At 41.3% G+C, this 24,974-nt stretch overlaps 1 protein-coding gene and 1 pseudogene across 1 annotated transcript; one reads left to right on the top strand and one right to left on the bottom strand.

Annotated features, from left to right (window-relative positions):
• On the top strand, positions 1-18,591 carry zgc:153993 (uncharacterized protein LOC767645 homolog). Its single transcript, XM_063881460.1, has 6 exons — positions 1-235; positions 5,428-5,476; positions 6,286-6,447; positions 10,877-11,009; positions 14,055-14,159; positions 14,249-18,591. Exons 1-6 carry the CDS (start codon positions 172-174, stop codon positions 14,345-14,347), a joined length of 612 nt encoding a protein of 203 aa, XP_063737530.1. The 5' UTR covers positions 1-171; the 3' UTR covers positions 14,348-18,591.
• LOC134863094 (uncharacterized) lies at positions 17,237-24,974 on the bottom strand (annotated as a pseudogene).

Below are 24,974 nucleotides of genomic sequence, written 5' to 3'. Positions count from 1 at the left end.
TCTCACTTCCTTGTTCTTCTGAGGAAGGAGAAAAAGTTTTCACGGAACGGACTAGACGGACTTCTTGTGACTTTGTTCGGCCAAGCTTAGCGTTAAATGTTGGAACCAAACATCTAACTGCTCATTTATCGCTCCCAGCTCCTTTCGAGCTGATAAAAAGTGAAAGAGGTGATGGCAGACAGCCGGGAAGAGGGAAAAGAATACCAGGAGCCGCAGGGCGCCGAGGGCGGGGAAGGTATGTGAAGCCATGTCAGGTGGACACTAGCTAACGAAATGTTTTTATTAAAGTGACAAACTTAGTGGACATGTCCTGAATACCATTATGACATCTGCTTTTTATTAAATTGAGAGACCGTATTGAACACAATTGGCTCGATAAAGTTTCGACAACCTACCTTGACCGAACCGGACTCCAAACTGTCGTCTGTTGTGGTGCTCAACCTCACTGTGACCGCAGCCAGATAGCAGGGCTTCCACTGACCGCAACCCAAACCAACCCCAACCAGTGGGACACACCGCGGGAGGAAACCCCTCTCTGGAGCGGGGACACAATGTGAAACTTCCGTTGCGCAGGAGGTTTTCTACACATTTACTTTAAGCTAGCAATGTCTTGTAAGACTACCTGAAGTCCACAGAGGAGGTAGAAGTACTCAGATCTTGTTCTTGAGTAAAGTAGAAGTACCAGAGTGTAGGAATACTCTGTCACAGTAAAAGTCCTGCATTCAAAATGTTCCTCCAGTGAAAGTAGAAAGTACTCTCATCTAAATGTACTTAAAGTAGCGACAGTAAAAGTAGTCATTGTTTGGTTGGTCCATTTCAGAATAATATCTCTGATATATTTTATAATTATTGATCATTAAAGTGTTCTCAGAGCTGGTAAAGGTGCAGCTAGTTTGAATGGCTTTGTATACTGCAGGGTAGCTGCTGGATTTACTGCAGGTGAACTAAAGTCTGATTTAAGGGCTGATTATATTTACCATCATTAATCCAGATCTGTAAAGTAACTAAAGGGATTAAATACATGTAGTGGAGTAAAAGTACAAAGTAGCAACAAATAGTACCTCAAAATTCTACTGGTACTGAATCAAGGTTCAACGTTTATTCTTATTTATTTATTATTATCTAGACTGTAGTTGTTCTACTTTTACTAAAGTACAAGATTTGAGTACTTCTCCCACCTCTGATCAGAGCTGATTTAATACTGCTGGTTTATTTATTTATTATGCTGATAAATATAGCTGGGACTGGTCTTGTCATGAGAGTTTGTGAAATATGCAGAGTCATCGTATGCATCATAAAGTATCATAAAGTCAATATGTCTGCTCGGCCCGATCTTTACAGTGCAGCTGGTGACAAAACAAGGTTATAAAACAGGAGGGTTGAGTCAGGGTGTAGGTCTGCTCAGGCTGTAAGCTCCCCCCTCAGGTGTAATTTTAAAGTTAATTTCATGTTGATTTCAAGCAAATTATCTTACACAAAAAGGGAGAAACATAAATATAGGACAAATTAAACTGAAATATGGGCTTGACGGGACTGTGACATATGTACAAGTTCAACTCAAAGTGTGTAACTCACATGTGAAGAGTACTTGTCAAATGTGACAGAGTCGTAATAGTGTGCAAAAACACCGGACTCTCAGTTCACACCCAAATGTAGTCGGATCACCTTCACCTCTACAAGAATGCGCTTTCCATTGCCAAATCCTCCTATTACTCCAACCTCATCAGCACTGGTAACAACAAAGTTATTTTCTCCACAGTCAGTCACCTACTTCAGCCTCCTCAAACCCTCCCCCCAGATATCTCCATTGACCAGTGCACTGAATTTTTGCAATTTTTTCACTCCAAAATGAACACCATCCACCTACAGCTGGCCTCTGCACGCACCTCCTTAACTGAACCACCCTGGATGGTTACCACTGGCTCACCACTCATCAGCTCCCTCTCCATCTTCTTCCCAGCATCGGAATATACCATCTCAGAGCTCACCCGTAAAGCCAAAACCACCACCTGTCAGCTTGATACTCCTCCCACCACCTTGGTCAATGCTTGTCTACCAGCGATATCACCCATGATCATTGACATAATTAACTCCTCCCTCTACTCTGGAATTGTACCCCCCACCCTCAAAATGGCTGCAATCACCCCCATCCTCAAAAAACACGGTGCTGACCCAGCCGAGCTAAACCACTACAGGCCCATCTCCAACCTACCCTTCATTTCCAAGACCCTTAGGAGCAGGCTATTAGCTAGGATTTTTTTTGTTCAATGGCCTAGCAACGCGCGAGCGCAACAGGCGCGTATATTGTAGGGGGGCCCGGGGGCATCCCCCCCCAAATTTTCTTTTTAAATTCATAACTCTCTGAAACACTATTTCCTGCATTTTGAGGTGCAAATTTTGTGAAATACAGCCACGTTTTTGTGTTTGTTACAACATTATGTTTGTGCTGAGGCTGGGAGGAGGTATGCTGTGTGTGTGTGTGTCGGGGGTGGGGAAGACCAGATAATTTTTTGGTAATATTATAATTACACTGATTGATAAACAATATAATATGTTTCATAAGTTATTACAAAGAACAGTGAGTGTAACTGAAACTAAAAGGTACAACTTAATTGTCACATACATCTTGTATGTCTACTTATTCAATTTTGTTCATCTATATCATTTATCATATATTTATGCAAGACACTTAGCATACAGCTGTATTAGCTATGTGTTTGTGATGGTTTTCTGACCTTTCACACCTTTGAACATTCACACAAGAAAACAATTCTTACATGACTACTCTGCTGGAAGAAGCTGGATATCGTTGTCTGTGTTCTTCCTCTTTTCCTCATCTTTCACAGTAACTTGAAGAAAGAATTTCATTTAGCCTTATTTTTCATTTCGCCTTCATATCAAATCAATCAACTATTATAAAGGACATTATCAACTGTAAATATGTCAATAGTGGGAATTAAGTACAATGATCTCCACAAACAACATCCATTTATCGATCTTTTAAAAGTAAAGGCTCGTTATTATTCAAAGGAACCATACACATTTTGATCTCCGTCATGCGCCCCCCTCTCGCCGGTCGCATCGTCCTGACGTTTTTGTTGTGGTTTTTCCCCCGGTTCATCGACAGTTATTGCCACCAAAGAAGCCAGAAAAACTCCGAAATGCTCCTATAGTTATCAGGCTTTCTGTCATGTTTGTAAAGATTGTTAAAAGTTTCAAGCTTACCTGCACTTTCTTCCCGCGTAAAAGGTTAAAGAGATATCAGATATTACACCAATACAGCGCCCGTCCACGCCGCGTCACGGAAAATCGACCAATGCAATGCGAGTCTCGCGACTCGCCGCAAGTCACTCGCGAGATGTGAGTTTAGTGCGATTTCGCGAGATTTCGGCTTGAATCGGCAAATTTTGATCACATTCAGCGAAGTTACCGGGGAAAACAGCGGAGGAAAAAATTAGGGCGTCTTGCCTAAAAGTAGGGCGTCCAATTTCTTATTATTTTTAGTACAGGGCGTCCAGAGGATGCCCAGACGCCCACCTACCTAAAAGCCTGCTTAGGAGGGTGGTTGCCGCACAGCTTCAGTCCCATCTTGATATAAACAACCTCCATGAACCCTTTCAATCTGGTTTCTGTCAAAAACACAGTACAGAAACAACCCTGGTTAAAATCACCAATGACTTCCTCCGTGCAGCTGACTCCGGACTTCTCACCATCTTCATCCTCCTTGACCTCAGCGCTGCATTCAACACCATTTCTCACCCACTACTCCTGGACGGCCTGGCTGGCATTGGGATCACTGGTGTTGCACTCTCCTGGTTCACATCGTACCTGCCTGACAGACAACAGTTTGTACAACTCGGTATAACCCTGTTTCCTAGGGTGTCCCCCAGGGGTCAGTACTGGGTCCGCTCCTTTTCATCTTATATCTCCTCCCCCTGGGCACAATCCTCCGTCACCATGAGGTTCACTTTCACTGCTATGCCAACTACACACAGGTCTACATTTCCTCCAAACCCACCACTGCCCTGCCCCCCACCTCCCTCACCCCCCACCTGCCTTGAGGACATCAGGAGCTGGATGAGCAGGAATTTCCTGAAGCTCAATGGTAGCAAAACTGAGGCCCTGCTCATTTGCTCCAAGTCCACCCTCACCAAGTCAAAAAACACAAAAGCCTCGGTGTCATTCTGGAAGGCTCCCTCTCATTCGCACCACACATTAAAAACATCACCCGCACTGCCTTCTTCCATCTTCGGAACATCTCCAGACTCCGCTCATCTCTGTCCCAACCCAGCACTGAAATCCTGGTCCACTCATTCGTTACATCTCGTATTGATTACTGCAATGCACTCCTGACTGGCCTTCCAACCGAACTCCTCAATAGCCTGCAAATAATTCAGAACTCTGATGCCCGGATCATCACCCGCACCAACTCATCTGACCACATCACCCCCATTCTCATTCAACTACACTGGCTTCCTGTACGCTACCGTATTGACTACAAAAACATTCTACTCGCATATAAAGCTCTCCACAACCAAGCCCCCATCTACATAACTGACCTCCTTCAGGAGTACACCCCCTCCCACACCCTCTGCTCTTCCTCCGTTGGACTACTGTCCATCTGCAGCTCTCGCCTCAGCACCATGGGTGCACGAGCTTTCAGCTGCTCAGCACCATGGGTGCACGAGCTTTCAGCTGCTCAGCACCATGGGTGCACGAGCTTTCAGCTGCTCAGCACCCAGACTCTGGAACTCCCTGCCACTACATATCCGACAGTCTGATTCCATAACAACATTCAAAACACAACTCAAAACCCACCTATTTAAACTGGCATTCCCACTATAAACTGTTCTACCACTTCCTGTTGTGTGTCTTGTTTTACCCGGGCTGTCCACTGTTTTAACTCTCCCTATGCTACCCTATGCCCTGTAAGTTGTCCTGGGGTGCTTTGAAAGGCGCCCCCCAAATAAAATGTATTTTTTTAATTATTATTTTTATTATTATATAGACAATTGATTGTTTATAATATTATTGTTCCGTCATTTAATTCCCATACTCTTTGTAAAAGTTGTACATATTAATATAGGTGTATAACTATTAAATTAACAGCATTATACGAGAATGCCTCTTCCTAATGCTCTAATATTATCCTCTTAAATTGTTTGTTTGATAACTTAATATTTAGATATGACTTGTATGATATTCATAACTGATTTGAAATGTTGTCAAACTATAGCTGTATAAACTATTTAAGTGGTCGTACAAAGTATTTTATCAAAACAAGACCCTTTTCAACATTAATAGTTGTTAAGCTGTTATGGCAACGGCTTCCTTTTTTTGGATTCTGGAAAGAATATGGCTCACATTGTCTATAAATACCAATAGTGCAGTGTGAATGCTTTAATGATTCTCTTCTCCTTTGTACAGATATCATTGATGATCCCATCCTGGAGCAAGGAGCGGTGGTACTCAGAGCGTAGGTCTCAATCTAAATGATAATAGTAATACACAAACTGAATTCATACATCACTTTTCAGGGGTTTTACATGGTTAAAAGAAGAATCAACATTGGCTACATTACAATAGTTCAACTGAGATGATATGAAAGCATGTGTGATCTTCCCAAGTAAGCGTTAAGAATAATGTTGGTAAGTTCAATAAAGGGAAAAAAAACGAGACAACTGAATAACCTCTGTTGAGTAAAGCAGTTAAAAAAACAGACATCATCACGTAACAAGAACAGACTCACACAATGTTTGTTTTTCTTTTCTGAGTAAATTGAAGAGGTGAAGATGCTCCTGATTATTGCCTTTCAACTCATTCTGAAAAGGGATGCTGCTATCAGGTTTTTCAGGCCAAACAGACCCCCAGTGTATTGTCATGGTGACTGGCTGAGATGCTACTCATTACCAGTTCTTGCGTTTTTTGCAAAAAGCTACACAATTAGAGGCTGACCCTACATAAATCAACTCTTTTCCTCATGTCTGTTTCACTGGTTACATGTATTTTTGCAACCTTTTTCAATTTGAACCTTTACTTGGATATCCTGTAAGCTTCCAGTCTCTCACACTATACTAGTGTATTTAAGGATTGGTTGACATTTTCCCAGGAAGGCGAACATGTCTATATGTATATTGAAAGAGTTATTGTTGCCTGTAGTCATTCTCATAATAGCTGCAGAGCCTCGTTCCTAAAGCAATTCATCTAAATAAGTCATCATTTTTAGTGTGAAACTCCAACACAAATGTGTGCTCTTCCCTTGGTAAAGCTGTTTCTCTGTCCTAGGTATGTGATTGAACGTATAAACACGGAGGAGCCCAGTCGACACGTCTCCTCGGAGCACCTGGGAGGAAGACCCAACGAACAACAGGACCCTCATGTCAAAGAGGTGGTGGAGCAGCTGCTGAAGATCGCAGATGAGATGAACAGAAACGCTGAGCTCCAACGGTAAGCTGTACAGATCCATGGGGTTTGTTGGTCACAGCGCTTCAATGTAGAGAGGACTCCATCAAGATTTCTTAAGGTTATCTGCAGCCAAGTCCTGATCAGACAGCTGTGATTTACTAGATAATACAGCTGCACAATGTACATTATATCAATAACAAGGCCAGGCCCCCCACTGACACAAACTTTACATTAAAGGGGTCATATTATGCTACTGTTTCAGGTTCATGTATGTATTCTGTTGCTCCATTAAAGCATGTTTACATGGGGAAACCCTTAATCATCCCAGAGAGGGGACATTTTACATTCTGCATTTGACCCATCTGAGTCTTAGGAGCAGTGAGCTGCCATTATGCACAGCGCTCGGGGAAAAGCTGTAGGGAATAGTGCATTGCTCAGGGACACCTCGGTAGTCTTTCGGGGGACTTGAACTGGTGACCTTCCAGTTCCCGGGTCAAGTCCTTTGCCACCACCACCCTATAAACGCTCTGAAGAGCTCATGCCCCCATGTTTGCAAAAGCACACTCTGCTGTGATTGGTCAACCGCTTAGAGATTTGTCGAAAAATGTCCCGCCCCTGAAAAAAACTGGAAAAATGGCATCGCTTGTGTACCAGTTTATTACAAATAAATAATGATGGATTATCAGTAATCATTTCAAAGTGACACAGAGACATTGGATTTACCTTCAGCAGCGTTTTTATGCCCTTGAACACAACTTTTGATTGTTCCATATGATATGACGTTTGTGCAGATCGCGTGAAGTTGAAATATCGCCGTCGCTCACTCGTGCTATGTAGCGTTAGCTCGTTTTCGTTGTGAGTGTGCTGAAGTACTGATTTAGACGCTTGGTGTTGGAATTATGTGTCGTTAAGGTAAAAATGGTTAATATGGTCTGGTAGCTGAGTATCTTCCCGTTAAGTGGGTACGCCACATTAATAGGTTGTTAACTATTAACATACCCTGAGACGCTGTTTCTTACACGTTGCTGGCGGGGGCAGTTGGGCTTGTGTTGTGAATGAAAAACCATGGCCGTATGTGAAATGTCGAGAACACAACCATAATTTGGGTTTTTGCTCCGGGGGAATAATGGTAAAAATAAATGCAAGCCACTTGTTCTTCTTTTAACACAAGGAAGGGATAACATGAATTTTCTCTCAAGCTCTTGTTGATATAAACACCCAAAAGGACGAATGATTAATAATGATGTTTCAATGAGCTCAAGAGAGGGAAGATAGGAGGAGAAACAACTAACGCATTAAAGGAAACCGAATGAAATAGTGTGAACCTGCGAGAAATACATGTCTGAGTGTCGTCGTGGGCTTGGAAACGCAACTGATTGTTGTGTATCCTGCAGCATCAATCAGCACAGCTCTCCACTTTAAATACAGCATATAGTATTTCTCATATGTAAATATTTTTAATTTGTTGTAGTAGCCTTTTTAAATACAGTGGGGCAAAAAAGTATTTAGTCAGCCACCAATTGTGCAAGTTCTCCCATTTAAAAAGATGAGAGAGGCCTGTAATTGTTATCATAGGTATACCTCAACTATGAGAGACAGAATGAGAAAAAAAATCCAGAAATCACATTGTAGGATTTTTAATGAATTAATTTTCTAATGATTGTGGAAAATAAGTATTTGGTCAATAACAAAAGTTCAGCTCAATACTTTGTTATATACCCTCTGTTGGCAATGACAGAGGTCAAACGTTTTCTGTAAGTCTTCACAAGGTTTCCACACACTGTTGCTGGTATTTTGGCCCATTCCTCCATGCAGATCTCCTCTAAAGCAGTGATGTTTTGGGGCTGTCGCTGGGCAACACAGACTTTCAACTCCCTCCAAAGATTTTCTATGGGGTTGAGATCTGGAGACTGGCTAGGCCACTCCAGGACCTTGAAATGCTTCTTACGAAGCCACTCCTTCGTTGCCCTGGCGGTGTGTTTGGGATCATTGTCATGCTGAAAGACCCAGCCACGCTTCATCTTCAGTGCCCTTGCTGATGGAAGGAGGTTTTCACTCAAAATCTCACGATACATGGCCCCATTCATTCTTTCCTTTACACGGATCAGTCGTCCTGGTCCCTTTGCAGAAAAGCAGCCCCAAAGCATGATGTTTCCACCCCCATGCTTCACAGTAGGTATGGTGTTCTTTGGATGCAACTCTGCATTCTTTCTCCTCCAAACACCACGAGTTGAGTTTTAACCAAAAAGTTCTATTTTGGTTTCATCTGACCATATGACATTCTCCCAATCCTCTTCTGGATCGTCCAAATGCCCTCTAGCAAACTTCAGACGGGCCTGGACATGTACTGGCTTAAGCAGGGGGACACGTCTGGAACTGCAGGATTTAAGTCCCTGGCGGCGTTGTGTGTTACTGACGGTAGCCTCTGTTACTTTGGTCCCAGCTCTCTGCAGGTCCTTCACTAGGTCCCCCCGTGTGGTTCTGGGATTTTGGCTCACCGTTCTTGTGATCATTTTGATCCCACGGGGTGAGATCTTGCGTGGAGCCCCAGATGGAGGGAGATTAGCAGTGGTCTTGTATGTCTTCCATTTTCTAATAATTGCTCCCACAGTTGATTTCTTCACACCAAGCTGCTTAACTATTGCAGATTCAGTTTTCCCAGCCTGGTGCAGGTCTACAATTTTGTCTCTGGTCTCCTTTGACAGCTCTTTGGTCTTTGCCATAGTGGAGTTTGGAGAATGACTGTTTGAGGTTGTGGACAGGTGTCTTTTATACTGATAACGAGTTCAAAAAGGTGCCATTAATACAGGTAACGAGTGGAGGACAGAGGAGCCTCTTAAAGAAGAAGTTACAGGTCTGTGAGAGCCAGAAATCTTGCTTGTTTGTAGGTGACCAAATACTTATTTTACCGAGGAATTTACCAATGAATTCATTAAAAATCCTACAATGTGATTTCCTGGATTGTTTCCCCCATTCTGTCTCTCATAGTTGAAGTGTACCTATGATGAAAATTACAGGCCTCTCTCATCTTTTTAAATGGGAGAACTTGCACAATTGGTGGCTGACTAAATACTTTTTTGCCCCACTGTAGCTTTTTGTAACAGTATTCTTTTTTCATTTTTTTCATTTTGCGACGTGTTGTTCTTTCTGTGTCATATACCAAGGCAATTTCCTTATGTATAAATGCTCTTGGTAATAAAACCAATTCTGATTAGGAAAAAATGACTGCAGTGATGCTGTACTTAATAGTGTTTTTTTCAAAATAAAGACAAAGAAAGAAAAGAAAGAAGGAAAGAAGACACTTTAATATATTACTTAAAGGTATTTTATGTTTTACACTTGGTGCAGTATTTATTTTTCATTTGTATAAAAAAAAAACAGTTACATATTTTACCACCACAAATTACATTTTTTAAAACAACACCTTAAAGTCTTTAATATATTTACATATTTATCAGTTACTTTTACATATCCACATGTACCATTATTCAGATCCACATAAATTAGATCCACCGCACAGCACTTTAAGAAAAGAAAATATTGTGCTTTTAAAGGTGGTTAGTGCAAATGTAGCATTTAAAGACAACTGGTAAACTTAAAGGCTTTTTACCAACATCTGGTGTCACTTATCAATAAACGCATCAGGGTTTCATACCATCACTTCTGGCAAACTTCACATAGAGGACAAGAACACTCAGTTAGACGAGTCCTCCGACATCCCTGATGCAAATCTTTGAGATCGCAACAACCCTACCTGTGTCTCTCTACAATAATTACTTGATGGCAGACAAACAGCTGATCGCAATCTCTTGTTGCTGGTTGGACTTTGCATTATGTAAAACAGGATTTTAAAATAATGCATACCTTGTTAGCTTGACTGAAGAATGACCATATTATTCTGGACTGTCAGTGAGCCTCCATCCACCGGTTTGCTTCGTTATCAATCAGACCTGCAGTCACCACAGGTCCAGTGATTGGAACCAAACTACTTGAAAGGAAGAAATTATAATGTTTTTGTTAGATTTATTGTGGAATAAAACAGTGGAGATGTTGTACTAGAGCAGTCCAGTCAGCCGCAGCAGCTGCCCAATCACTGACAGAAAGAAAGGAAGAGGTGTGACTCCCATAAAATAGTTTTTAGATCATGCTTAAATGTTGGAGTCGAGACATTGTTAATGATTAATGTCTCGGGTCGTCTGAGAACTACAGATTCAATGTCACGTTTTCATGCTGGCCAATAATGTGATAGTAACTTACATTCTTTCCTGAATCATTACTTTTTTTGCAAACTTATATTAAAATGCACCTTCTTTGCATTGCATGTTATTGACACTTTGTTTGAGATTTGTTCACACCATAGCAAGTGTTGCTTCTGTTTGTTTCAGTAATTGAAATGCAAGTCTTATTTGAGAGAAATGTAACTTAATGAGAGTAATCTAAATGTTTGAATATGTCCTTTTCTCCCTGCCAGACTGATCAACCAGGTGCAGGCCAACTGTGCTCAGGACATTTTCATGAAGGTGGCTCGGAACATCTTTGCTGACGGCATCAACTGGGGGCGCGTGGTGGCTCTCTTCCATCTGGCCTACAGACTCATACACCGGGTAACACACACACCCACGCAGCATACACACGGTTCCGTTGCGTTGCCCCTTGCCGGTGGGCATGTCTGGCGCTTGGGGTTAACACGACCAACAACCAATCACATTAATCTCCCACCCCAGACACACATACACGTGGTTTGAGTGGCTAGCGCTTGTACTGGCATATTTGCATACACAGAATTTGATTGGCTGGCGCTTCAGGTGAACGTTTCTCAACTTTCACCGCGAGCACGCAGCCAAAGCAAAGCAACGGAACGACAATGCAGTTCGGCAAAGCTTGTCAACGCAACGGAAACGTGTGGAGAAGCCATCACACTCACACTCTCACACAAACACACACACACACACACACACACACACACACACACACACACACACACACACACACACACACACACACACACACACACACACACACACACACACACACACACACACACACACACACACACACACACACTCACAACACAAACACACTTTGGCATTGCTACTTTCATTAACCATAAATATTTTGATTTACATTTGATTGCACAGCAGGGCTGTCAACAAATATTGTAAATTCGAATTTATATCGAATCATTTTTAAAAACAGACATTCGAAGGTGAAAATGAATAATCGAATGTGGAAAAACACACCAGCGGCGCGGCTGTCTGCTTTGCGAGTGGGCGCGCTGCTTGAGGGGTTAGGGACAGGTCACAGGAGTTGCACTGTCTGGCACAGCATCACTGCTGAAAGTTGACTTATGTGGAAGATGGCAGAAAGTGCAGAGCCCAACTCGACCGCAGCAGAGAACGTGATTTTAACCCCAAGAAATCTAAAAAGCCCTGTCTGGAAATACTTCAGATTTTGGTCGGTAGAAGGTAAAATTGTGGAGCCTCGAGATAAAGTAGTATGCAAGCTATGTAAGCTACAGTTAGCTTATCATTCGACCACTAGCAACATGAGGTCACATCTTGATAATGTGCACCCAAATGAGCATGGCATAATATGTGGAACTCCAGCTAAACAGCCACGTCTCGACACATATTTTGCACCGCCCGCCACAAGCTCTTTGTCTGCAGCACGACAAGAGGCCTGCACGCAGAAATTAATTTCGTTCATATGTAAGGACATGAGACCGACCTGTGTCTTTGATGGGACAGGCTTCAGGGAGTTCTGTCAAGAACTGGAACCGAGGTACCGTACTGCGGGCGAGAGAGAGAGAGTGCGTGCGAGTGAGCGAGCAAGAGTGACGTCTGCTGTCTTGGCCAGTAGTTCATTTACTTATTTTTGTGTAAGCAATATGTTGTCAAATATGTTTCAACTTAAATAAGCTACCTATACAAGTAGTTGTGTCTCGTTGTATTAGTTTGTCCTGTTATTGACGTAATGCGCAAATACAGATATTCCAATAGTTTGAATATCTGTATTTTTTTTAGAGGGAATATTCAAACGTCATTTGAGCAATTTTGACAGCCCTATTGCACAGTAGGAATTTGAACATATAACATCACTGATCACCGCTTTCATTGAATTTCGAGTGGTTTAGTCTACTTTGTAACACATATAGTGTTACAGAAATTATCGACATAGGAAATGGATGGGTAAACCTAATACATTTTCAGTGTGTATTCTTTGTATATTCACTGCAGTTGCTCATGTACCCAGAAGTCTAAGGCATTGTTTACAGCTGAAAGGGGTGATGAATAAAATGCGGTGATGATTAATGGTTTTTGTGTTAATGTATGAGGAGCTAAAACAGACCGGTCAAACTTTTTCTCATACACATGTGCATGGATTGGACAGAAGAATTTAAAACTGTGGGTAAACTACCTTTTCTGGAAATATTTGGTAGACAAGCAGAGCCCTTTTCAGTTCAGATACCAATGTTCAGTCTAGGAAAGACCTTGACATATATATATCGTCATTGTACTCTGCTTGATGGGACTGCTATCTGTTTTGCTAGCAGCTTCTCCTCTCTATTCTATTATTTATTGTGTTGGCGTTTGATTGAGGTGGAACCAAAACATGTTCCAGCTATCCACAACCTTTGCTGGACAACCAACAAACAATAATTCAGAAAAAGTAGCCAATTGAAAGAAAACACACGTTTAAGCAATGAAATGACCCCATTTTTTATTGAATCAGAGTCAGAATCAGAATACCTTTAATCGTCCCACAGAGGGGACATTTTCATTGTAAGCATAAAGAGCCACAGGCAGCTTAATGTTACATCCAAGATACTAAAAGAATATATATACAAGAATCACACAATTAACAAAAACACACAAATAAAAGTATAGCAGCCAGATGTGTATTGCACAGTTATTAACACATCAGGGGGTGTTATAGTCAGTGTTGTTATATGTGAGGGGGTCTACCGGGGGCCAAGATGGTTATAGAGTCTGACCGCTGCAGGAAGGAAGGACCTGCGGTATCTCTCCGTGAGACACCCAGGACAGAGCTGGCTCCCCAGGACAGAGCTGGCCTTCTTTATCAGTCTGTTCAGTCGCTTCCTGTCAGCAGCTTAAATGCTGCTGCCCCAGCAGACCACACCATAAAGGATGGCTGATGCCACAGAGTCAAAGAAGGCCTGAAGGAGTGCCCCCTGCACCCCAAAAGACCTCAGTCTCCTCAGCAGGAAGAGTCTGCTCTGTCCCTTCTTGTAGAGAGCAGCAGAGCTATCTGACCAGCTGTTATCAGATGTTGGCCAAATGAGTTGTATTTATTTATATTTTTGTGATTGCAATAAATGTGTTCATTATTGTGCTGCCCGTTTCTTCTGCCAATTCCAAGGCCAGTTTGCAGCCGGTGCTTGCTATTCAATCTGGCTTTGAGGGTTTTATAACAACATGAGCACAACCCTGACGCCGTCCAACGTTGTTAGTCATGACGTGGCTTCTCAGAGGCTCTGAGTGGAAAAGCAAAGTGGGTCACAAGTTGAACCAACAAAGCGAGCCCCAGCAAGAACTAATTTCAGTGAAAGGTTGGATGGATATTTACCCACAGATATGTGGCGTCAGTAGTAGTTGTTCTGACTGGTCTCCTGTTTTTACTTTCTAAAGGCCCTGACCACCAACCACCTAGAGAACATCAGAACCATCATCGGCTGGGTTCTGCAGGTGATCAGAGAGCAGCTCCACTCGTGGCTCGTGCAGCAGGGAGGCTGGGTGAGTGAGGTTCTGTGCTATACACATTCTAAATGTTGGTTTAGAGCTGTATAGACCTAATCTTTTTTTCTGTGTTTTGATCTTTCCAGGAGGGGGTGATCAGCGGTTTCTCCCGGTGGAGGACAGTAGCTATAGTAGCATCAGTAGCATTGGTAGCAGCTATTGTTTACTACAGGAAGACGCGCTGACAGCCGAAGACCTCACAACCAGGGCTGCAGTCCCATCTCCTGGATAAACGCAGCATGTTAATAACGACAATCTCTGGACATTAATTAAAACATCTCCATCTCATCAACCACTGGAGGTCAAGAACTGGACTTGGGGGGCGGGGGGTTTCTCTTCTCAGGATTCCCTGGAACAAAAAAGGATTTGGATGCTCTCAGCAGTGGCTTTCAGGAGATTGAAGAACAAACATGGTCTTCAAACCGAAAAGAGGATTTCACCTGAACCAGTTCTCAGTTCCACATCGGCTCTGTGTTGGGTCCAGACCTGAGAGGACATACCAATATTGGAAAAAGTAAACAACATCTGGCGCCTCAATAGTCAGCCAATCAAAATTCTACAGTTTTTCAGTAGCTTTATCATGTCAGCTGGGGCTGGAAATGTTCATGTGTTTCAGCCCAGAGGCAGCCATGTTGGCTTAACCAGGTCTTGCCATTTTTTTATACACATGTGCATGGCTGTGACAGAAGAATTTAAAACTGTCAAGGTGTTAACAAGTTTTCCAACTCCAGAACACCGTGAAGCAATTTGGGTGAACCACTCTTTATGGAGATATTTTGTAGATAAGTAGAGCCCTTTAGATATCAGATACCAATGTTCATCAGACCTCGACATATATGCCGTCTTCCACAGCATTATACCACTCCTCTTGATTCAACTTCTTTCTCTTTTGGTGTCAGGTACTGTCTCTATTTAGTTTTCACTTTTGATTTGACCCCCTCAGTGTTGGGGATTGGGGTGTTACCAAAAACTGTACCATCTATCTACAACTTTTGCTGCTTGACAACCAAAAAACAAGAATTCAGAATAAGTGGCAAGTTGAAAGAATACGCTGGTAGCACAGAAAGAGCTGTGGTCATTCAAAATGACCGCGTTTCCATTCTTTGGATCAGGGCCCTTGCACCGTGTAATGACTTTGTTAATGTTATCAGTTAGACAAAGTCCAGTGTCTTTGGGGGAAAAGGTCTATTGCCAAGGCTTTTATTGTCCTGAATCTGTACATCATGATTTTTACAGAGCTTGGACCTTTCTTACCAAAATGATTCTTCAGCGTTCTTGACATACCTCCAAAGGTTTTAATGTACCTTTGACTATTTATATATAGATACAGATAAAAGATTTAAAAAATACTATTTATATATAAAAACTCAAATATTTCCCTACTGAGTTGCTTAATGTTTATACTGTTGATGCAACCACAGAGTTTGATGTCAATCATTTATGTATCGAATGTGGTCTATGCAGGAAACTAATGGGACTCTTAACACCCGGGCAAAGTCCTCTACCCACACTGCTGTAAAGGTGAGGGAATGAGGGGGTGAGATACTTTATTGCTGGTGCTTATATCGATCTATTAGCTCAGGAACTGTGGTCAGCTGACCATCACTGTACTGTGAACACGCCGGGGCCGCACACTGGCGCAAGTATCTAAGAATGACACGAGGGCTTTTTCAAACGCATTGATGTAGCAGTAACAGACGGAATCCTCTGCAGCAGCAGTGTTAAGCTCAAAGCGAGGTCCTGATATGATGCGACTTTATGATTTTGAAATTGTAAATGCAATTGCCAGAAGCTAACATTAGGCTAAATGGCTACATCACACTGAGTACATCACGTCAACACCGCTAAGCTAAAGGCGGCTAATGCTCTTCGTGATGATGTTTAGTAGTCATTTAGCCACTTGTTAGTAACCGCCAATTTTAAGACTCATAACATCTTCAGACTTTTATCAATGGGGTATTTACGCTTAAGAAAAATGTTGTCTTTGATATTAGGATACTTCCACTATATTCCTGTTGCCCCTGTGAAGGCAACTGGACAAGCAGCTGTAATAAAAGGGGAGATGAAGGGAAGAGCCAGACTCTCATCGTACAAAAACATTCTCCATAGTTCTATACTGTAACAAATGTTCCTGTCAAATAACAGTAAAGTGCTGGCAGCAAAGACACCAGAGCTTTACTGTAATACTACAGTACTCGTACTGTGAAATGACTTTACAGCCTCTTACTGTAAAACTAGCATACAGTATACTGCTGTATTTTTTCAATTAACAGTAAAATTCTGGTAGCAGAGCCGCCAGCAATATACTGAAGTTCTACAGTATTCATACTGTTGAACAATTTCAGTTTATTACTCTAAAAAATTACATAATTCACAGTAACATTCTGGTTAGGGGGTTGCCAGTAGATTACTTGATTTATAGTGCAACAACTCAATTTAGCATTTTCGAATATCTTCATAATTAAATTAACATAAAATATGTATTGTTCTGTAGGCTACAGACATCTGCTTAAAATATGCATTATTATGAACATTATGGGAAATAAACTATTTGGAAGGATTCAATTCAAACACACTTTTATTTAAAGTGTCAAATTGCACGTCAGAGACTGCACCTTACCAGACGTGAAAACACCTGAGACATCAGTTGTTTGTTGTAACAAACTTGAACTTGACCTTGGGTCAAACAATTTGGCTGAACACCAAGGAAACTAACACAGAGGACATAGGTGTTTAACCTATAAATAATCCTGTGAGGTTTGTGTTCTCTCAAAAAGCAGTTTAAAATATTTAAATTTACTGCAATATAGTATTCTCTGCTGTCTGAAAATAAATATACATCAGCAATAACTTGTTTGAAAAATGCATTATAAGCATTATTTAGAAAACTATTACAAAATGTGTATTAAGACCATTTTGAAAATATACATCAGTAAGAACATTTTGAATATCTTTAGCAACATTTTGAAAATATGGATTATTAAGACCATTTAGAACATACGCACCAATAGCAAACTGTGGGGCTTGTGTTTTGCCTCTTGAAATAGTCCTGTGAGGTAGGTGCATGCTTCACTTCAGGAAGATTCTGGGAGGGTGTGGACAGTCCTGATACAAAGAGGATTCTTCTGGTTCAGGTAGAGATGACCATCACCTTGCTGGTCCTTGTTCCTCTCCTTACCAGTGTTGCCACTGTAAAACAGCAACAAACAAAATGAATTCATCAAAAATAACTAAAATCGGGAATGCACAATAACAATGCTTAATAAATGCTTATAAAGCTGGGAATACGGAAGTGTTTTGTGGCATAATGTGGCAAAGTCAGTCTGTCAAACAACACATGGAGTGAGAGAGCTCACTGACCTATATGAAGTCCCACTCAAAGTCAATGAGGTTCTTCAGTAGTGTGGAGACGTGTGTGTTGACTGTGGCCGACTTCTTCTGGAGGATCACACCCGTCTTCTTGGAGACAACCTTGCCCCGGATGGCCTTTGTTCCTCTCTCTGGGTTGATACCAATGAAGCGCCTGAAATCACAAACATTTTAAGATCAGAGAATGAATGGAAAACTATTAGGAACATGTTGTCTTAAAGGGGTAGTTTGGGTTTTATTCCATAAGGTGATATGAGTTGCCATCCGGTACTGACATAATGAGGTATTTATTTCTATCAGACCCTTCTATATCTTGGAACTATTTCATTTGTTGAAAATTGCCAGTGTATTACTACGAACTGGAGACGGTTCACATATTACGCCTCTATTCAAGCTTATTGGCGACTTGGTATGGGAATCGGCTCCACTGCATAGCAATAGACATAACTAAAAGAAAATATGTTTCAGATATAGAGAGTTCGGACAAGAGCATCAAGCAGAAGAATTACTCAATATATGTTGTATTCTCGTGTGCATGGTTCATGTTTTTTTCGTGTTGAGGGTTGAAATGTTTTTGTTACTTGTCCCCATGTTCTGCTATTCATAACAAAAACATAAATAATAAAATACAATAAAAAAACATAATAATTACAAGGAAATGAAAGGAGTGTTACCTCTGAATGAATTCCAGAGTACAGGCTGCCTCTTCCTGATACTGAAGGTTGAATATATAGTAGATCGCAAAGACAGCTGCAAGTCCCGTCAAAAAGGTTGATGTGATGCCCTCAGGTATGACACGGCCCTCAAGGGTGATCATCCATCCATCCAGTAGTGACTTGCCCGGTTCCAGCTGAAAGTTAAAGTATTAGCAACATCAGAATGTATCTCACCTTGCGTGTACATCTGTAAACTCAAAGAACAATGGCCAATCTGATACATAATATGTCTATCAATGAAATGCATACCAAGCAGTATCAGACGAGGACTGGCAGGTAGAGTGAGGGTTGTCTCAACGTCAGCTGCGGTGGCAGACACCTGTAGAGAACAGACAAAGACGGGAGACATAATATGATTTTTAAGGAGGAAAATAAACAAACATGTCAATAATCCAAAATCACTTGGTGACAGTAACCTAGAGGTAAAAGAAGTGGGCTGAAGTATCATCAGTCAATTGCTGTGAATAAATAGATATGGCATTCAAAATGTAAAACACAGGGCAAGAAAGATAATATAAACTTACATTTGTAAGAAGGACAAGCCCTGTTAGGTCCACTCCAAAGTGTGCCATGAGCAGCTGAACAACACAAAGTGCCATCTCCTTATCTTCACAATTAGAGAGGACATCTTTGACATCTCAGTTGGTAGGTTTTTCCCTGAAGTATTTTGTGATGACTCTCCCACATTCCGCCATGCTTTGTTCCAAGCTACGAAGCACATTGACATCTGTGAGCAACTCAAAATGTGCATATATGCACCTTTGAGTGAAAAGAAAAGGCCATTTGCTTTTCATATCTTCAATGTCAGGTGGTGGAAGTTCATTTATATGACGACGTTGTAGGCAGAATGTCAGCTCCATTCCATTTTGGACCTCTGCTCTTTCAACTCCACCTGCACCCTCCGGTCTGTAAATCTCCACCAGTCTTTGGCGGTTCTGCTCCAAAGTCTCAATAGTTACTTGTGGAGGGAGCTCTGGCTGAAATCTTGTACATCCATAAGTGTCGGTTGGCCCCCTCTTGAGTTTAGAACTGGATCTAGAGGCTCGGTGGTGTGCATAGTTTCCGTTACGGTTCACATTTTCAATGCGGTTTTTCACTTGAATCAAAAGTGATGTATAACCGCCACCCAAAAGTGACTCGTCTGCGGTCATATCAGCAAAACTCTTTGGGTACTGCCTGATGATATTTTGAATCACAGTGAGGCACTGTGAGCGAGTGGGGTTAGCCTCATACCTCCTCATTGCATCTACGAGTACTCGTACCATCTGGCGTCGCTCCATTGGTTTAGGTCTCTTGCTGTTTACAATTGCAGAATGTATTTCTTGTGGCATTTGTTCCCAAGGGACCTGGAATGTTTCCGGCCATGTTTTCAGTACTTGAGATGTGGAAGGTCTGTTGCTTGAATCGCTGATTCCTGCCTGGCTTGAAAATAACAGCCGTGATGGACTAGAATTAGGAGTGCCGGATGATGTCGATCGAGACTCAGAGACTGACGAAGCACTACTCAGTGGTGAGGAGGTTGGAATAACTTGCAGATCCAACGTAACTATCTCCGTCTCTCAAAAGACAAAATAAACAAAGAAAGATTTAGGCTACATCGCTAAAAAGCTATAACCGTGTCAATGCAGACATTTGGCAAAACGTGGATTGGCATTTGTTTAAAAAACATTTAGTTATCTTATACTAGGGATGTCTGAAAAGCTTGACATGGTTTGCAAATGTATTTTTACTAACAGTGATAAAGACAGAGTGAGAGCATTTTTGTAGTAACTGATGTGTAAGTGTTATCCAACACCAAGTACTGATCCTATCTATTAAAAGTAACAACAATAAGCAACAACAATATGATCAAATATGAAGAAAAATGCACAAAATAAACTCAGTATGGTTACTGTTATGTTACAGGTGGCTCCTGGTATCAGACTGTTTCTGGGTTAATTATCTAACATTTCTCTATACCTGTACCCTATGTTAGTACTGATTTGCCCGACACCAGGTACTTGCAGTATAGTGCATCCCTACTTAAATGCCACGCTGAATTAAACATGCATTACCTAATTTAAATGCATCCAGGAGTTTTCGGCACTGAATCACAGGTAACAGGTCAGCAATGTCTTCCTGCTGTACATATTTCAAATCGTCTTTTGACTCCAAGCCAGAGCTCTGAAGTTTAGCAAGTATTTGCCAATGGGTCTCTTCAGGGAGATTTGGCAAAGTTTTGCTTATTATCTCCTTGATTTCTTCACTCAAATTAGCCATTAATCTGGAATAAAGGGATAGAATGGTGAAGAATGATCATTGATGTGCCATGGACAGTGTACTCAGGCAAGGGGTAGTAATCTAGCAGATTCTCCTGATTAACACAACAGTAGCTTCTCTGCAACAGTGTAATTCGATAGACACCCATGTGAGGAATACGCATGGCATGATACTGTTGAGCAATAAAATATACTGCTGAATCCTTATGATCAAGGACCACTTTGATTTTTCCGATTACAAGCCCCTCATCATCATCATCATCATCATCAATCGTAATGAACATGTTCTTTTTGTATTTTGTACCCTTCACAGTCACTTCATTTGCTATCAAATTATGATGTGCAACTACCTCTCTGATGGCATCATTGTAGTCGCCTGAGGAACACTGTGTGGCCTGGCCAAGTGAAATGGCTGGTGCACAAATGAGTTCCACAACTTCTCTCAGTTGTAAAACCAACTGCCATATTTTGTTGTCACCTGGATTTTCTATTTTGTCTCCAATCAAGACAGGCAACATTCTTAGGAAACACCAATTTTGCACAGCATGTCATCCAAGTTTTACACCCTCTGGATTTACCTCACAAGGTTTATTGTTAGCATCCCTACCAAAATACTTGAACTGATCTATTCGCCGATTCAACTCAACATAGCTGAACTTTTTATCCACCCTAACTAGATGGTTAATATATAATGCCAGATCAGAGGATACAATGCCTTCAAAAAGATCATGGCCAAGACATGGAGGTAACCCTGGCTGACACACATGGAAGTATGTGAGTGTATTAAACACTGAGTCAAATTTAACACCTCCACTAGAGGATGATTGTCCTTCAGTGCTCCTCTGAACATGATCACTATATGACTGCTTTGTGCAGTTATTGCCCTGGATAAGAGGATCTGCAATCAATGCTTCTCTGTTGATCTCACAATATCTGCAGAAGTTTGTACTCCTGCTGAAATTTTCAACGAAGCCTCCTATGTTATGTGAGCCTAAGTTGTCCCCTGCAATGGCACACAAATTTCCCGTGTAGACCTTTCCATCAGACAGGGTAATGCCATTGAGCTCAAGATCTTTAAGGTCATTAACGAGGGAGCCCATAACCATGTCTTGACCAAAATACTTATAGTCCTGTTCTCTACAGAGAAGAACAAGTTGCATGTGATCAGTGCTCGATCTATTGTGCGGCAATAAATCTGCAAGAGTGAGATACACTGCAAGTATCTTGTGTTTTTTTTTTCCCGATCCTAGCGGGTTTACCACTTCAAACGCATCCTGATACAGGATCAAGCTAAATGATGAGCTCTCTGTTTGGAAGAACACATTATCTGCAATACTTCTGCCATCCCACACATCCCGAAGAATATCCTTAGAACCAATACTGGAGTGTACTTGCTTATATTGTTCCCACACTGACTCACAATGAAAGAGAGATTCAATTGATTGTTTAATAGGAACATATTGAGCAAAACACTCTTTGCCTGCTTCATTCTGACCTAGAAGGATCTGAACTGGCTCAACATAATTGAAGCTGTTCTTGGAAACTGTTTTTCTTTTCTGGTCAGTTTTCAATGACTGAGTGTTGCAGGCCCTAAAGAGATCCACGTTTTTCAGGACATTGATCACATTGCTTGTGTCGGCTTCTGAAACCCCAAGTGTAACCAATTTCTCTTTCAGTTTGAAAAGCAAATGTGACTGGCGTATATCATGAATTTCCTGAAAATCATCAATAATTGTCTGAATGACAGACGACGGAAGCAACAACTTTGCTTGCAATTTCAAATAAAACAGGGCTACATTTTTCAAAAACTGGGATTCATCAGCATTTTCTGCTTCAACCTCGGATTGCTCATCACCTACATCACTGGGAGGATCAATCTGCATATCAGACTGCTCTTGTTCACTCTCAAGGGAGATGTCCGGATTCACAACTTCATCAACCAGATTTTCCTCAGCACCATTTCTATGTTTCCTACTCATGTGTGAAGTGAATGTGGATACAACTGTAAAGCTCTTGTCACAGTGCCTATGAGGACAAGCAACTGTTTTCCCCTCTCTGATGTGTATTTTCAAATGAGAGTAAAAGGCCTTCAGGTTCTCACACCTTGCACTGCAGAAGTCAACATGACATGTTAATTCAACTACATCACACAATTTAGGAATAACCACACATTGGTCATGTCTGTAAGTGTGACACTTAAAAGAAGAACATTTTTGAAAAGTCCGACTGCAATCTGGCAAAACACACTTAAAAGTTAAATTAGGTGTATTTTCATGTGCCTTATATAAGCCACTATCGTGGCACAGTTATGGCTACAAACCTGACAGGGGAACATGTTTGCTGCCAATGCAGGACAAACATTAAGGAGCCTACACAATTGCCAGAGTTTTAGTCCAGATTGTCAATTGCGTTTCATCAACATTCAAAATTTGCGTTGACATTAACCAAAAGCATAATGAAACATATTATGCATTAATGTTAATTAGGCTAAAATATGTCAACAAGAAGTCCAGTATAATTAATTACTGGCTGCTATTCTGTACCACATGTATCAATCTCCATGCTGAAATTCCGAATAAACCAAGTTGGCTATGTAATCAATAAACACTACGCGATAAAATCAACTTGCTCTCCTCTCAAAACCACCTTTCTACTTATCCCAACACCATTCCAACCATCAAAATTGTTTCGTGTTTTTTCGTCGCATTTGCAGCTATTAACAAGGGGGAAGATATCAGCAGTGTTGTGCGTGAACGAGTTCAAAAGAACGCGTTCATTGAACACGCTCATTTTTTCGTGAACGTTGAACTGAACGCAACACATTTTTCAATAAAGAACTTGAACGTGAATTAGTTCACATTATGTGTCATGAACGGCAGACATCACTGTAAATGAACGTTGGCATTTGTTTTCCATTGAAAACTGTGTGACATCTGTTTTCTCTTTTGAAACGCAACGAGAGAGAAAGTTCCTCCCTCCTGTAGGTGCCGCTTAAATCATGTATCAACGCAGAAATAGTTTTGGCACTGTATGCGCAATGCATTGCGGGCAACGTAGTGTCCGCCTGAGAATAGTTGAGTTGAATAGTTGAAACGTACTGGCTTCCGCACGACGTTACCCATGATGAATTGCAGCAGAGCGGCTTAGGCATAGCAACGCCGAGAGCGCGGAGGGCTGGAGGCTCGAGAGAGAGAGAGAGAGAGAGAGAGAGAGAGAGAGAGAGAGAGAGAGAGAGAGAGAGAGAGAGAGAGAGAGAGAGAGAGAGAGAGAGAGAGAGAGAGAGAGAGAGAGAGAGAGAGAGAGAGAGAGAGAGAGAGAGAGAGAGAGAGAGAGAGAGAGAGAGAGAGAGAGAGAGAGAGAGAGAGAGAGAGAGAGAGAGAGAGAGAGAGAGAGAGAGAGAGAGAGAGAGAGAGAGCGCTGCGATTTAAAAAAAAACAAAACAAGATGGCTAGTGGAAGTGATGGCACGGAGACGGACTCCGATTCTCCTCACGAACATTTAAAACAATTTTACACTCTTGCAAACCAAGACCCCGACGGCAAAACTCTTTCCTTCCTGTGTAAGATGTGTCCACCTGCGCAGCAAAAACAAGTTAGGACATCGACAACGTCCTTCTCGAATTTGAAACGGCACATTGAATTAAAACGTCCATCCAGTGTGAATGCAATTCAAGAGTTTTGCTCATTTCATACACACACATAGGTATATATAATATCATATATATCAAATAATATATTCATATTTCATATTATATATTCTTTATTTAATTGAATGCTAGTAGATTTCATTGCACTAAGTATAGAACTGGTCTATCTTGTCTGTATTGCTACAAGTTTCAGCACCTGTTAAGAAACCAACAATAGCAGTGTTATGAGCAAATGTCTACAATGAACAGTTTCAAAGAACGTATAGTGATTTCTAGCTCGTAGTGTGAAAAAAAGTATTTATTTGAATATCTCACGAAAAAAGTGAAATGAACTGAACTTTGAACTAGTTCAGAATTAAAATTGTGAACTTTGAACGTGAACTGTTCACTTTGAGCATGTATGAACTGAACTTGAACTAGTTCAGAAAAGCTGTGAACTGGCACAACACTGGATATCAGCTAGTAATTTAGCCAGCAACAACCGCTAACGTTACAGCCAACTAATCTTATGAAAATTCACAGATGATCCAAAACGGTAAGCATTTGATAAAACACGGCGACTGTGAAGTGCACGTAAATATAAATGTGTGAGCTATTCAAAGAAGCCTCATAAGGGACATTTTAAAATCACACACTCACTAGCTAACTTTAGACAGCAGGCTGGCTGATTATCAGTTACATTTCAAACATTATTTGTGGTGATAATAGAATGAATAATGTAGCCTACTGACAACAAAAATACGTTTTTAATAACCTTTGAATTTGTAGATGCACAACCCGATCGATGCAGATGATGTAGGACTTCTTGTTGATCCGCACATCT

The sequence above is a fragment of the Eleginops maclovinus genome, chromosome 4 (genome assembly GCF_036324505.1).
Source record: "Eleginops maclovinus isolate JMC-PN-2008 ecotype Puerto Natales chromosome 4, JC_Emac_rtc_rv5, whole genome shotgun sequence".
Taxonomy (NCBI): domain Eukaryota; kingdom Metazoa; phylum Chordata; class Actinopteri; order Perciformes; family Eleginopidae; genus Eleginops; species Eleginops maclovinus.
The sequence above is the reverse complement of the archived record's forward strand: the minus strand, read 5'-3'. Positions and strand labels throughout refer to the sequence as shown.